Genomic DNA, 14,704 nt, shown 5'->3' with positions numbered 1-14,704 from the left:
CTAAAGGTACCTTTAGTAGTTATTTTTTCAATATTACCAACCATAGCTACTATTTAATGAACATATTTATTTTAACAGGTGTATTTGTTTGTTTTCAAATACATATTGATTATGTAGCTACATTTATGGGTTTTCGTTGTATTTGATGCCATTTTAACAAAATTTCAAATACATTGTGTACATTCAAATTACATATGAAGCCAAATACATTTAAAAATCCGTGTATTTGAAAACACTGTTCATATATTCAATGTATTTGAATGGATTTCAACAAAATGTCAAATACATTGTGTACATTCAAACTACATATGAAGCTAAATACATTCAAATTTCCGTGTATTTGAAAACAATGTTCGTATATTCAGCCAAATACATATGTTCATATATTCAACCAGATACACTGTTCATATATTCAGCCAAATACACTGTTAAAAAATACACTAAAAAATATAAAAAATACTCAAATCCGCAGATCTGGGCCATTTTCCAGCCATATCTGAGTCAAATACATTGTTCATATATTCAGCCAAATACACTCAAAAAAATACAAAAAACACTCAAATCCGCAGATCTGAGCCGGCTAGATTTGAGCCATTTTCCGGCCATATCTGAAACACGACGGCGACACCACCGTCGCCTTCGCTGTCACCATACAAGTCGTCGCCGCAATAAAATTGACCGCAATAAAGTCGCCGCCGCAATCCAAGCTGTCACCACAGATCTGATCGTCGTCATCATCATCATCTACATCAAAATCGTACAACTACAACTACTATCACAAAAAAATCATCTAAACCCTAGTTTTATTAATCATCATCACATCATCTTCTATAAGAAAACCTTAAAATTTTCATTCTTTTAGTTTTTTTTGTTGTGGGTAAATATGGTATAATCTGAATGAAATATTGTTATAGTGGGGGTAGCGGCGTAGGCGGCGCATGTCGTGGTGGTGGTGGTTGTTACACCCCCATTTTAACCGGGTTATAATTAGGGTACAACATATTGGTGATTCCTATTTTGTTTTATTTAAGGAGTCGCCACCTAATTAATTTAACGGTGAATTAGGACACCTAGATGTTAACTAAGGTAAAGTTAAAACTACACCTCCGTTAATAGTTTGCTTAACCAATGTGATTCTAGGTAAGGGCTCTATATTATCCTAAAGGGAAGGGGTTAGGCATCCTTCAGAATCCGCTAACTACGGTTATATATCCGGCCAAACTTAGGTTAATTAATTAGATTAAATACAATGCTTAAATTTTAGAAAATGACTTAAAAATACTGCTAAAGTTAAAAACAAGAAAGTAATGCAGTTAAAATAAGATTTACAGAAAATATAATAATTTGTATAAAAGAAGAACGTTAAAGGCTATATTAAAACAAGACTTATAAAGGTTGTTAAGGTTTTAAGAAAAATATAACAATGTTGCATAAAATAAGATTTAGGAGAATATAATGATTTGCATAAAAGAAGATTTTAAATGTTATTCAAAATAAGATTTGTATAGTGATTTGCATAAAAGAGAACTTCAAATGCTATTTGAAAATAAGATTTATAAATGTCGCTAATACTTTAAATGGAAGTAGAATAATGCCATTCAAAATGAGAATTTTTGCGAAAAACATGATAATTTGCATATAAGTAGGAGAAAGTGCAGGTTGTTACAATGTTTTAGTAAATATTTGAACAACTCGAATGGTGATATATTAATTGATTCTTTTTGCGGTTTAGGAATATAAACGAAAAATACAAAATAGCTAATGTGAATTTTAGATAAAATTTATATTGTATCAATATGATAAAAATAGAAATGCCTAGACTTATTTCCTTTAAATGTGATGAAAAAGAGCATGAGTTTTCTTCTTTTTCATTATTTCTTATTAATTACACTTAGCTAAAATTATACGTGATTGATTCAAACTTGAAGAGTCATTTATAAAATATACTTGAATTTATATTTGAGTATTAGTGACGTTTTGAAACGTGTATATAATATGATTCCCTTTACTTAAAATATATAATCAATGCCATTTTGCAAATCAATTATTCCAAATAAAATAAAACATGAAAAGAAGAGAATAACTTATGGGATTAATTGTTAGTCTTCCTTAAACTAAATTACCCACTACTAAAACTAAACCTACTAATTCATTAGGATTAGTCTAGGTTAAGAAAATAAAATAAGGTAAGGTTAGTCATACAAAGCAAATAAAAATATACAACAATAAAATAAAGTGGAGGGAAAGAAAGTTGAATGGATCTGGCCCATTTTCAGGCCCAACTGCTGCGAACTATTCATGCTGTTGGACTTTGGCCCAATAAATTTTATATGTTGCTGCTACGGGCTGTTCCCGTTCATTGGGCTTTGGCCCAGAACTTCGTTTTCTATTTTTTCTTTGCTGCAGACAGAACTGATGGGGGCTGACTCAAGAAGATTGTGTTGGGTTTTTAGAGCCCAACAGCGAATGCAGGAGAAGAACGAGTCTCTCGGACTCGTATGCGATGGTCATGCAAAAAAAAAATGAAAAGAAAAGAATTAGTATACGATCGATAAATAACGTTAAACATGTAAGATGTAAGCTCAAAACAAATCAGCAGATTGTGTATATTTGAAGTATACCTCAGGTATACACAATTCAGCCACCACACATTTACTACATATAAACAGGGCAACAAACAAACATAACTGAATCAAACCGTATAACATCTGTTGTACACCACACGTATGTAGAGTTCAGACACGTGCAACAACTGATATATGTATAGTATTCAGAGTATACTTGGTATATCTGAAAGGTATACGCTGATATGCGACCCTTGTATACATTTGGTGTATACTAAGGTTCATATATTATGTATACTTCGAGGTATATCATACCACAAACAGAAAAGCAGATAGGGAGTATACGAAGATAAGTCAACATGAGTATTTGGAGCATAAGTGTAACCAAACAGACAGCGGGCATCAAGGATTAAGGATTAAGTTCTGATGATTAAATGAGTGGCCATTTATCAAGAATACATGTGAGATTTCAAACCAATTTTCAATTAGTGTTTCGAACCAATTTTTTCAAATATGCATACAATGACAACTAAGTTCAAGAAGGGGCTATTGCAGACTTGAACATTCAAAGATTTAGGCATGAGTAGGCGCACAGAATTAACTGGACAGAATTGCAACTAAAAAAAAGAGGTTTAACATAAAACATTTTTTGATCTAATCCGATGATCACACACGAAGCAAACTTAACTTCCTACAAAACAGCCCCCCAAACACACATTAAACCACACTAGAAACCTGTATCTTTTGCAAGATTCGTAGACATTCTTATTGTGAAAGAACAAAAAAAAAACTCAAGCCACCAACTCGTTACATTCTTCACTGCTATAACGAGACGAAGAAAAAGTGCCTAAACACTCATTTTGTTTTGCAGATAAAGGAGTTGAAGGCTGCAGACAAACAAGCAGAAGCTAAACTGGACTCGAAATACCCTTTCACACTTTGCCATTCTACAGATCATTAAAGGCCTCCACAAATTAAGAATTAAGGTCTGAAACCACAGCTACAGTAGGGAATTAACAACTGGAAACTACCCTTTTCTTTTAAAGAAAACAGGCTATTGACATGAGATGCAAATTCAACTGGTTTCGAAAGAGAGAAAAAAAAAAGAAACACAGAATTTGTCCTTAATTCAAAAGATATAAAATCGATTCTATACTCAAAAGAGAATAAACCAAATGAGTAGTTGTCGCACTCCTAAAGCAGTTTTAGAAGGCGAAAAGGCCTGTTTTCATCACTACCCATTTTCAATCTAATATACGAATTCAGGCAGCGTACTTCGAACACACTGAGCTATCTTGGGATCTTCCAAATAAATATTTAACCTCACAGCCACATTTCTTATCAGCTATCTTAGGCAAACACACACATGGGCAGCTTCATTTTTTTATCAACAGGCAAATACAAGACAAAGAAACATACTTCGTCTAATCCCAATATTAGATGTTCAATCAAAATGCATATTAACATCTGCCTTCGTCCAAATTAAAATTGATATTTGATCTTGCTAAAACATGATTTCAACAATTAATAGAGTACATTACACATATGTGAATAAACCACAAACACATTAAGAATATAAACCAGCTTGAAACACAGAAGGTAATGGCCACACACAGCCTTAAGACTGCTAATAATGTTCAAACGATATACTGAAGATCAAATTACCCACCAGAGAGTGAAACATACTAAACTCAAACTAAACAAAACTAAACCAAACTAATCTAAGCAGAACTGGAATAATATCTATCAGTATCATCACATTACCTAAACAAATGAAAATGTAAAGCATATGAAAGCAGATAATACAAAACAGAGGCTGAAATAGGCACAACGTCGATCAAACTGATTACTCAACATACTGAATCTCGACTAAACAGGACCTAAGCTACCAAATAAGCAGGAATTAAATACTCTCAAGCATGATTAAACTTAGCAAATAAGAAGAACACAACTAAACAAATCCAACTTTCATATATGCAATCCTAGTTTAAACTACCGAACAACATAATTATACTAACAAACTTCAACATGCCCAAATCAAACACCTGACGATGCTTACTCCTTAACTAATACTGAAACTGAAACAAATACATGTCGACATAGGAAACTAACTCATACAAAACATCGCATCGAAAGTAAAAATGAACTTCAAAGAAGAGGGGAAATTGCTGACCTTCTTCGGGTGCAGCGAAGTGAGGCTTCGAGTCTCCGAACTACCTCGAAATAACACAAAATCCCGAATTTGTTTACACTCGAATCCAAACGGATGCCAAGGGCAAAAACAGAACAAAAGAAAACGATTTAGATTTTGACTTGATATCAACAACACTACTAAAAGAACTGATATTTTCTAAGAGGGAATTTCTGCTACTGAAGAACTTGTTTTCTCAAAGAATAAACGGGTGTTTTTTTTTCTTAGATCGGATTTCAGTGTCTTTTGATGATCCTTTTTTTTGCAAGGGAATTTTTTTCGGCTTTCCTCAAAACCCCCTTTTTTGAATGGAAAATCGATTATTTATATCGATCGATTATGATTTGGGCTAGGGTTTCATTTGTGAAGAAGAGAGAGAGGAGCGGGAAAGGAGCGGGGGAGAGTGGGGTAGAGAGGAGCGGGGGGGGGGGAACGGCGGTGGTGGATGAAAAAAGGAGAAGGTAGGGTAGAGAGAGGAGCGCGGGGGGGGGGGGGGACGGCGGTAATGGTGGGGAGAATGAGATGATGAAGGAGAGAAGAGAAAGGAGAGGAAAAAGGGGGGGTGCGGCGGAAAAAAATATGTAAGGAAACCCTACCTGTTTCCATTTAATTAAAAAAACGGGTTGGGTCCTTTTTTGGACTGGGTTGATTAAAATATTTATGTTGATTGGGTTTGGATTTGGGTTAATGAAATTTAAATACAAGATCTACTTTAATTAATTATATATTAACGGGTGTCAAAATATCATTTAGTATGTAATTATTGGTGTTCAGATAAAAAAAAATTGTATGAGGTCGTAATAGCCGTGCAATAATATTTCGAAAGTCCACAGTAAATAAACATTATTATTTAATTATGCGAAAATGCGATGCGTGTGCATAAGATGGTAAAAATACTGAAATAATTATAATGCGAATTATGATAATGTTGGTAATAATAATGATAACAAACTAATAATAATAATAATAATAATAATAATAATAATAATAATAATAATAATAATGATAATAATAATACTAATAATAGCTAGTAACCGTAATAGAATAATGAAACGCTGGTATTGATAAGAGGCTAATAATTATAGTAAAATATAAATATATTTTTTAATTTGCCAAAAATATTAGAAGAGTAAATAGGCATTTCGGAGGAGAGGCGGGACAAAATTGGGTGTCAACAGTGGTTATGGCGGCGCAGATGAGGGAAGGGGAGAGAGAAGTATTTTAGGGTTTTGAGAAGATGAAAAACCTGAAATGGGTAGTGTGTGGGAATACAAAAAGATAAATGTATTTGGATATGTATTTTTAATATAGCTACCAATTGTAATTTAGAAAAATTAATTAGCTATTAATAATAATTAAATGAAAGGACATTTATTATGAATAAATAGGTACTAAAAGAAGCTACAATCAGTAAATTTTCCTTTCTTATTTCCGTTGATTATGAGTATTTTCTCCTTTTCGACTATTGGATATGAGTACTTGAATTCATATGCAAACCTTGCGAAGATAGGATATCATGGAAGAAGAAAAAATACACACGTTGCTAAAAATACATCGGGATTAAGTTTTCTTATGTTAGTAAACTTTATTTATGGCTAATGTTTGTTAGAAGTATATTAATTTTGACAGAAATCTATGTGCCAATAAAAAATGTAAAGGACTCGTCAAAAATATGAAATGCTTAAAATATTTGATTGAAATGGACTAAATTATATGATACGTTATATGACGGAATAAAAAAGAGAAGAATTTATATAACTGATAACGTATTATCTAATTAATTTTCATCTTATATTATGAACATCCGATATACCATAAACCATACTACGGAGAAAATCTAGTGGAGGTGAAGAAAAAATAATTTAAACTAAGTTTTGGACTCATCTCCTTATTTTATAATACCTAGCAATATAACGAAGGTTCAATTTTTCTAGAATCTGGTAATGGCTATCCAAAGTCTAAAAATCACCTTCCTACCATAAACTAATTAGGGAAAAAAACATAACTAGGCAAAGTTAAAAAATAATTCCATAATAGTTAGTTTTCATATCATAGCAAGATTTTTTTTTAAAAAAATATTTTTTATTACATAGGGGAGGGGGAATGGGGAGGAGATTACAACGTAGAACGTAGGGATTCGAACCCTCACCAACAGTGATAGAGCCACACTATGCCGAGGGGGTTCGGATCCTCACCAACAGTGACAGAGCCACACTATGCCGAGGGGGTTCCGAACCCCCTCGGCGGAAAAAAAACACTATTTTTACAAGGTTAAAATTATTTTTTATGTATATATAGTAGATGTTGAACCCCCTTAGGCTTCTTCGTATGTTTACTTTTTTATATTTTGAATCCCCTCGGCGGAAATCCTGGCTCCGCCACTGCTCACCAACAAGGTGAAAGTTCAGGTAGCCAACCAACTGAGCTCCTAGATCCTTATATCATAGCAAGTAAATACCAACAACTTCCAAAAAAAATTCCTAGAATTAAGCTGCACGAGAATCAATCCCAAAAGAAAATCTTTCCTATTTTTTTTTGGAAAGCATATTTATCTTTCGTAAATGAAACTATCATTCAATTTTTTTCATCCTTACCTTTTCTAAGGTTTATTTTGCAGAAAAAAATAAAATTGTCCGGCATTTGTGTATATCTCTAATTATACACATAAACATATATTTTATATGTAACATATACTATAGAAATATTCTTGGTATTTTCGCTAAAAAAATATTTATACCATAAATATACATGGTATTTTCACAAAAAAGAAAAAAATATACCATGAATATACATGGTATTTTTTCAACTGAAAAATATTTTTCATGTAACATATTTATCTCATAAATTTGCATGGTATTTTCACAAAAATATACTTAAACCATCAATATACATGGTATTTTCACAAAAATATATTTACACCATATATGTATAAGATATAATAAACATATACATGGTATAATGTATATAACCAATCTGAAACCTATGATCATTAATGGTAGCTATCCTTTCAGCCATAACCTAATGACTTAATAGTAGCATAGAGTCTAACAACAACAACAAAATAGAAAATTGAGATAATGGGGTGTATCGACTCAAGAAGAAAGAGAGAATGAATTGAAAAATAGAATTAAGAGAGAATGAATTGAAAAATAGAATTAAGATAAAATATCAAGAGAATAATTGTGGATTCCTGATGAAATAAATTTCGTAATTCTCCCTAATTTAGTGGAGTAAATGACCATAAGTAAGTATATCCAAAAGTAATAAAAGTTGCTAGTTTTGTTCCACTTGAAAAGTTGTGCTAATTACATTTATAATTCTTAAACAGTGATAAGCTGTGTAAAATTCTCAACTAATTAAACTCAGTGGATCTTTCTAATATAACAATTTCATTTCTCTAACAAGGATAATAAAGATTTCGAAATTGATTTTACAGAAAATAGAAACCATATGTACATGTGTCTCTGAGTTAATGACATTTATGGTAGAGAGTATTTTTTTTCTTTTAATTGTACTGTATGTGATGCCAATTTGAATTATCCAAGCCCAAAAGAAATATTAGACACCGGTTAGAAAACAAAACAAGAAATTGCCTGATTTTCCCTTCAAATGGACTGGTCTTTAATTTGTTTGCCCTTCATATGAGTCGGTCTTTAATTTTTTCCCCTCGCAACAAAATTTATGTCTATTGAGGCATGAGTTCTTTTAGAAACTAAAGTCATGTGGCTGAAATGAGGATGCTGAGATGGATGTGTGGGCACGCTAGAAGAGACAAAATTTGGAATGTAGATATCCGGGACAAGTTAGGAGTGGTCCCCGAGGATAAAATGCTGAAAGTGAGGCTAAGATGATTCGGGCATGTGAGGAGGAGAGGTGCAGAGTCGATATAAGGGTGTGGAGGTCGAAAATTAGGGTAGAAGGGTAGTGGGTAATCAAGCACATTTCTTTTCCATTCCTAGAATTTTAGCATTATTCCTGTATTCTCTTTTTCTTTTATTCTTAGATTCTATTACAATATGTTGTTTCGTTAGCCTCAGTTACCTTATTATCTTGCTATTGTTTTTACTTGCTGCTACTACCTCTTTTTCTTCTTTCTTTGAGCTGAGGGTCTCTCGGAAACAACCTTTTTGCCTTCTCAAGGTAAATTAAGGTTTGCGTGCATTCTACCCTCCCAGATTCTCACTTTGTGAGATTACACTGAGTATGTTGTTGTGTTGTAAAGTCATGTGAGACATAATGTATGGAATATTATTATGCAAAAATATAACTTTATGCTTTGCGGAAATTTGTTTGTTACGAGGGCCAAAAATTAAATACCATCACAAATTAGTGACAGAATTAGAAATGACCCAAAACGAAGAAGATCATGGGAAATTTGCAGGATTTCCCTTCACTGGGGTTGGTCTTAATTTTTGTTCCTTAAAATGGTGGTCTTTAACTTTTGACCTTCCGGCAGTTTTTTTTTTTTTACAGAGTTGGAGTTCAAACCCACAATCTCGGATATTAGGCGAAAGACAAAACTTAAAGACCACCAATTTGAAGGGCAAAGATTAAAGACCAACCCAAATGAAGGACAATTCGTGCCAAAAAACAGAAAGATCAACATTTCCTAAACTTGAGGCTGTACAGAATTTAAAAGGAATAATAGGCTTAAAGCCCAACATCTCATTAGGCCATCTACTATAAAATGCTGGAAGTGAGGCTGAGATGATTCGGGCATGTGAGGAGGAGAGGTGCAGAGGCCCCGGTAAGGAGGTGTGAGGTTGGCCGTGTTGGGTTTGAGGAGGGGTAGAGGTAGGCCAAAGAAGTATTGGAGTAAGGTGATTAGACAAAACATGACTCAATTTCAGCTAACTAAGAACATGATCCTTGATAGTAGGAGGGTGTGGAGGTCGAAAATTAGGGTAGAAGAGCAGTGTAATCAAACACATTTCTTTTCCATTCCTAGAGTTTTAGCATTATTCTTGTATTCTTTTTTTTCTTAGATTCTATTACAATCTGTTGTTTCATTAGTCCCAGTTACCTTATTATCTTGCTATTATTTTTACTTGCTGCTACTACCTCTTTTTCTTCTTCCTTTGAGCTGAGGATCTCTCAGAAACAACCTCCTGCCTTCTCAAGGTAAAGTAAAGTCTGCATACACTCTATCCTCCCAGATTCTCACTTTTTGAGATTACACTAAGCATGTTTTTATGTTGTAAAGTCACGTGAGACATAATTTATGGAATATTATTATGCAAAAATATAAATTTATGCTTTGTGGAAATTTGTTTGTTACGAGGGACAAAAATTCAAAAGATCAACATTTCCTAAACTTGAGGTTGTACAGAATGTAAAACGAATAATGGGCTTAAGCCCAACATCTCATCAGGCCCATTTCCTATATCCCTGCTTCCTCATCAACACTATATATTCACATTTCAGGACGAAACCCTAAATTTCACTCATACTCTTTTTACAAAGAAAAACCCTAGCAGCTCCTTCCCCCCACCCTCCACCCCCTACCCCCTACAATGGCCACCGCCGCCGCCATCCCTACCACCACAATCCAAACCCTAGAAAACGACATGTCAACTGACAAATCCGCCATTCCCCTCCCAGCCGTCATGAAAGCACCCATCCGTCCCGACGTCGTAACCTACGTCCATTCCAACATCTCCAAGAACGCCCGTCAACCTTACGCCGTTTCAAGAAAAGCCGGACACCAAACCTCAGCTGAATCATGGGGTACAGGCCGAGCCGTCTCACGTATCCCACGTGTCCCTGGTGGAGGTACCCACCGTGCTGGACAAGGAGCATTCGGTAACATGTGTCGTGGTGGACGTATGTTTGCACCAACACAAATCTGGCGTAGATGGCACCGTAAAATCCCTGTTAATCAAAAACGTTACGCTGTTGCTTCAGCTATTGCTGCTTCATCTGTACCATCTCTCGTTATGGCACGTGGACATCGTATTGAATCAGTACCTGAATTGCCATTAGTTGTGTCTGATTCGATTGAAGGGATTGAAAAGACGAGTAATGCTATTAAGGCGTTGAAGCAGATTGGTGCTTATGGGGATGCTGAGAAAGCGAAGGATAGTCGGGCGATTAGGCCTGGAAAAGGGAAAATGAGGAATAGGAGGTATATTTCCAGGAAAGGACCGTTGATTGTTTATGGTACTGAAGGTGCTAAGCTTGTTAAGGCTTTTAGGAATATTCCTGGTGTTGAGATTTGCCATGTTGATCGTTTGAATCTGCTTAAGTTAGCTCCAGGTTTGGGCCCTGAATTTTATAACTTTTGTTGTGATAATCAAATGCTTATATTTTGTTGCACATTTTACCATGCTATGTTAAGTAGTATCAATTTCATGCTGAAAGAAATTAAAAAAATGAATATTTGCCCGTAGAATTGTGGATCAAATGCTTATATTGCAAATATTTTGTTGCACATTTTACCATGCTATGTTAAGGAAAAAAATGAATTTATGCCCGTAGAATTATGTTAAGAGAGTAATAAATAAATAAACAAGAAGCTAATATTTGCCTCGTGGATCGTTTGAATTTGCTTGAGCTTGTTCCAGATGAGACCATGTTTTGGTTAAATTTATAAGTTTTGTGGTAATCAAATGCTGACATTTTTTGAGTGATGATTTAAGATCTACTAATTGCAAATACCCATAGAATCATGTTAAGTAATAAATAAAAGAGAAAACGTTTGCCCATAAAATCATGTTAATTTGGAGTAGGTTATGCAGGAGTCCATTCCTAGATAATGGTTATGATTAAATGAGTCAATTTGGTCATGTTGAAAATAATAATGATTATGCTTTTGTGCTGTTTACGGTGTGCCAGCATATTTGAAAAGTATACAGCGCAACATAAATTATTACCCCATGTAGCCCAATATACAATATTATACCTGGGGAAAGCATTGTACATTATGTATCAACCTTGTATTAAGTGTATAAAAGTTGTTTACATAATTATTAGCTAAATCGGGCGACAAACTCAAAGTATGGGCTAAGTGGCATAAATATTTTCAAACATAAAAATAGAGCGTAAGTTAACCATATCTTGAATCTATTAGTACTGCACAGGACTCCGTTTTATGTACGCCCCTAGTTGTGCTGGCCAATTGTAGGAAATAGGCGGCGGCATCTGTTGTTGCACACAAAATACTTTATTATTAATTTGCTTAAGCTTGCTCCAGGTGGTCATCTTGGTAGGTTTATTATCTGGACTAAATCTGCTTATGAGAAATTGGATGACATTTATGGTTCATTCGATAAGCCATCATTGAAGAAGAAGGGATATTTGTTGCCAAGGCCAAAGATGGTGAATGCTGATATTGCTAGGATTATCAACTCTGATGAGGTGCAATCTGTCGTTAAGCCTATTAAGAAGGATGTTAACAAGAGGGCAACTTTGAAGAAGAATCCACTGAAGAACTTGAATGTGCTGTTGAAGCTCAATCCTTATGCAAAGACTGCCAGGAGGATGTCCCTTTTGGCCGAGGCACAACGTGTCAAGGCCAAGAAGGAGAAGCTCGACAAGAAGAGGCATACAATTACAAAGGTATAATAGAATTTGTGCCTTAATTTTGTAACTTCTGAACATCAAATGTTTATATTCAGTGATGGTTAAAGAACTAACTGCAAATAAATGACCATAGATTATGTTAAATTAGGTAAGGTTTCCTGATTAATGCAATGAATACCTAATATTTGCCGATAGTCATTTTTGAAGTAGATTATGGAGGAGTCCTAAATTATGGGTACGATTGTTTGAGTGAAGTAGTTTCTGCTGAAAATAATAATGAAGCTGCTTTTGGGCTTGTATGGATTATGAGTATAATTTCTGAATCTATTAGTACTGTGCAGGTTTCTATTTTCTGCACACCCTTAGTTGTGCTTCCCAATTGTAGAAAATAGACCTCTGTTCATACTTGATTATTAATTTGAATGTTGATTGGTTGATGATATTTCACTTGGTTTGTAGTGTTCCTATGTAAACATTAAGACACTATTGAGTGATAAGTATATGGAAGTTTTTACTTTCTTGGGCTATTTGCTTAAGGTCAAGTGTTGAGTGCAGCAAAAATTTGAGATGTGAAGCTCCGGGTTTGGCATACTTGATTATTAATTTGAATGTTGATTGGTTGATGATATTTCACTTGGTTTGGTAGTGTTCCTGTGTAAACATTAAGACACTATTGAGTGATAAGTATATGGAAGTTACTTTTTTGGGCTATTAGCTTAAAGGTCAAGTGTTGAGTGCAGCAAAAATTTGAGGTGTGAAGCTCTGGGTAACTGGTTTTGGCAATAATTCTGTGAGTTTGGTTCAGTGTGGAAAGAGTGTTAGATGCTTGTGATAAGAAATGGTATTTATATAACAAGGACGTTGCTTTAACACTTGTATCTACTGAAGAACATTAGTGAAGCTGTACATCAAATTTGTGAGCTGCGTCGTGCCAACCTACTTGCACTGATTTCTAATCCAATTTTTATTTTTGGTTGCAGGAGGAGGCTTCAGCTATCAGGGGTGCAAGCCACTCATGGTACAAGACAATGATCTCAGATTCCGACTATGCAGAGTTCGATGTCTTCTCAAAGTGGCTCGGAGTTTCTCAGTGAAGGGACTTTTCTTTTATGTGACCATGTTAGAAAGTATTTTGTTTACTTGTTGGTGGTTAAGTCTGTTCTTTTGTTCTACTTTGGTTGTCCAAGACATGAAACATACTGGGCGGGAGGAAAATTATGGGCTTCTTGCCTGGATTTTCTTTGCCTACATTTTGAGTTTTCTTTTTAGTTGGATTATTACTTTAAGAGGTATGGAATTAAGGATTTTTATGGAGTAGTATGTTTTTGATGGTTGGTTTTCTAATATTGCATGTGTGATCTATCTTCTTTCTGCTGCATATATTTTACATATATTAACAGCCTGACCTTAATAATTTACTCGGATTTTATATTCCTTCTACTCCATAGATACGTGTTAAAATGATAGGATCCTTTTCTGATGGCTAATGGATCTATGATCTCTATATGAGGGTTTTCATTGGTATTGATGATTTTTAGTTGCTTCAAGCCTGTGTTTTGAACTCTTTAAATCGTCTAATAGGCAACTTCTTTTGGAATTAGTAATTGGTAATAGCGTGAGAAGTGTGTATTTTCTCAGTCAAATGAAAGCTGTATACTAAAGTTAGTTCTTCTATGCCTTTGTTATCACTAACAAGGTTGTGGGATTGATAAAAAAATTTGAAAATTTGTTTTCTGGTTGGAATCTGGGTTGGACACAACTGGTGGATTTAAGAAGAAAATATTATATGGACCATCATTGGGAATTTGCTTTTTCTAGTTTGGAATCCAAACTCTAAAGTTGCTTCCCTAGTTGAATGCGAATGGTTTATTCCATTTATCCGTTTTGGTGTTTGTTTAAAGGGAACCTAGGCCAAATTTAACCTTGAACTATTGATATAGAACAACTTTTATCTTTGTTTAGCTCTCTTGCCTTTAGCCAAATGCCTCGCGCTAACGGTGCTCTAGCTTGGACAAAAACAATGTAAAAATTTATGTTTTGTTGAGTTGGCCGTTTATTTGGATATATTTCTCTACTTTCATTGTTATATCGTTGTCTTTTACCCCAAATGAGGGTTTCCCGTGGTTACCTCTTAGATTTCCTCACTCAAAAATATCCTCTCTCACTTCTTTGTTTGAATGGTTGGAATCAAGTAATTAACCTGACTAATTTAAACAGTGAATAAAGTTGTGCTATATTTGATAGTTTAGGTGTGTTTTTCATCCTTTTCCTTATTTAATATAAAGCAAAACACTAGTTGGGAAATATTGAAAGATAAATGAATGATTAAGGAACATTCAATGACCTCGACAATTCATTAGAATATAGATTATTTAAATGAACATTGTCATGGTGCCAAAATCTTGAGTTTGACTTCAATTATCAGTTT

The 14,704-nt window shown here is 34.3% G+C and overlaps 1 protein-coding gene across 1 annotated transcript; it reads left to right on the top strand.

The window, feature by feature from the left end:
- Positions 1–10,229: 10,229 nt before the first annotated feature.
- On the top strand, positions 10,230–13,620 carry LOC132630113 (large ribosomal subunit protein uL4z). The gene is made up of 3 exons (XM_060345655.1): positions 10,230–11,010; positions 11,948–12,312; positions 13,257–13,620. The coding sequence occupies exons 1-3, from the start codon at positions 10,269–10,271 to the stop codon at positions 13,368–13,370; spliced, it is 1,221 nt and encodes a 406-aa protein (XP_060201638.1). The 5' UTR covers positions 10,230–10,268; the 3' UTR covers positions 13,371–13,620.
- Positions 13,621–14,704: the final 1,084 nt, after the last annotated feature.

The sequence above is a fragment of the Lycium barbarum genome, chromosome 3, assembly GCF_019175385.1.
Source record: "Lycium barbarum isolate Lr01 chromosome 3, ASM1917538v2, whole genome shotgun sequence".
Taxonomy (NCBI): domain Eukaryota; kingdom Viridiplantae; phylum Streptophyta; class Magnoliopsida; order Solanales; family Solanaceae; genus Lycium; species Lycium barbarum.
Note: the sequence above shows the minus strand (reverse complement) of the source record. Positions and strands in the feature narration are given on the sequence as shown.

Excerpts from the sequence above, each read along its gene's own strand:
- LOC132630113 (XM_060345655.1), top strand. The coding sequence starts at position 10,269 with ATGGCCACCGCCGCCGCCATCCCTACCACCACAATCCAAACCCTAGAA. Across the intron at positions 11,011-11,947 it reads TCTGCTTAAGTTAGCTCCAG|GTGGTCATCTTGGTAGGTTT; the intron begins GTTTGGGCCCTG and ends AGCTTGCTCCAG. Across the intron at positions 12,313-13,256 it reads AGAGGCATACAATTACAAAG|GAGGAGGCTTCAGCTATCAG; the intron begins GTATAATAGAAT and ends TTTTGGTTGCAG.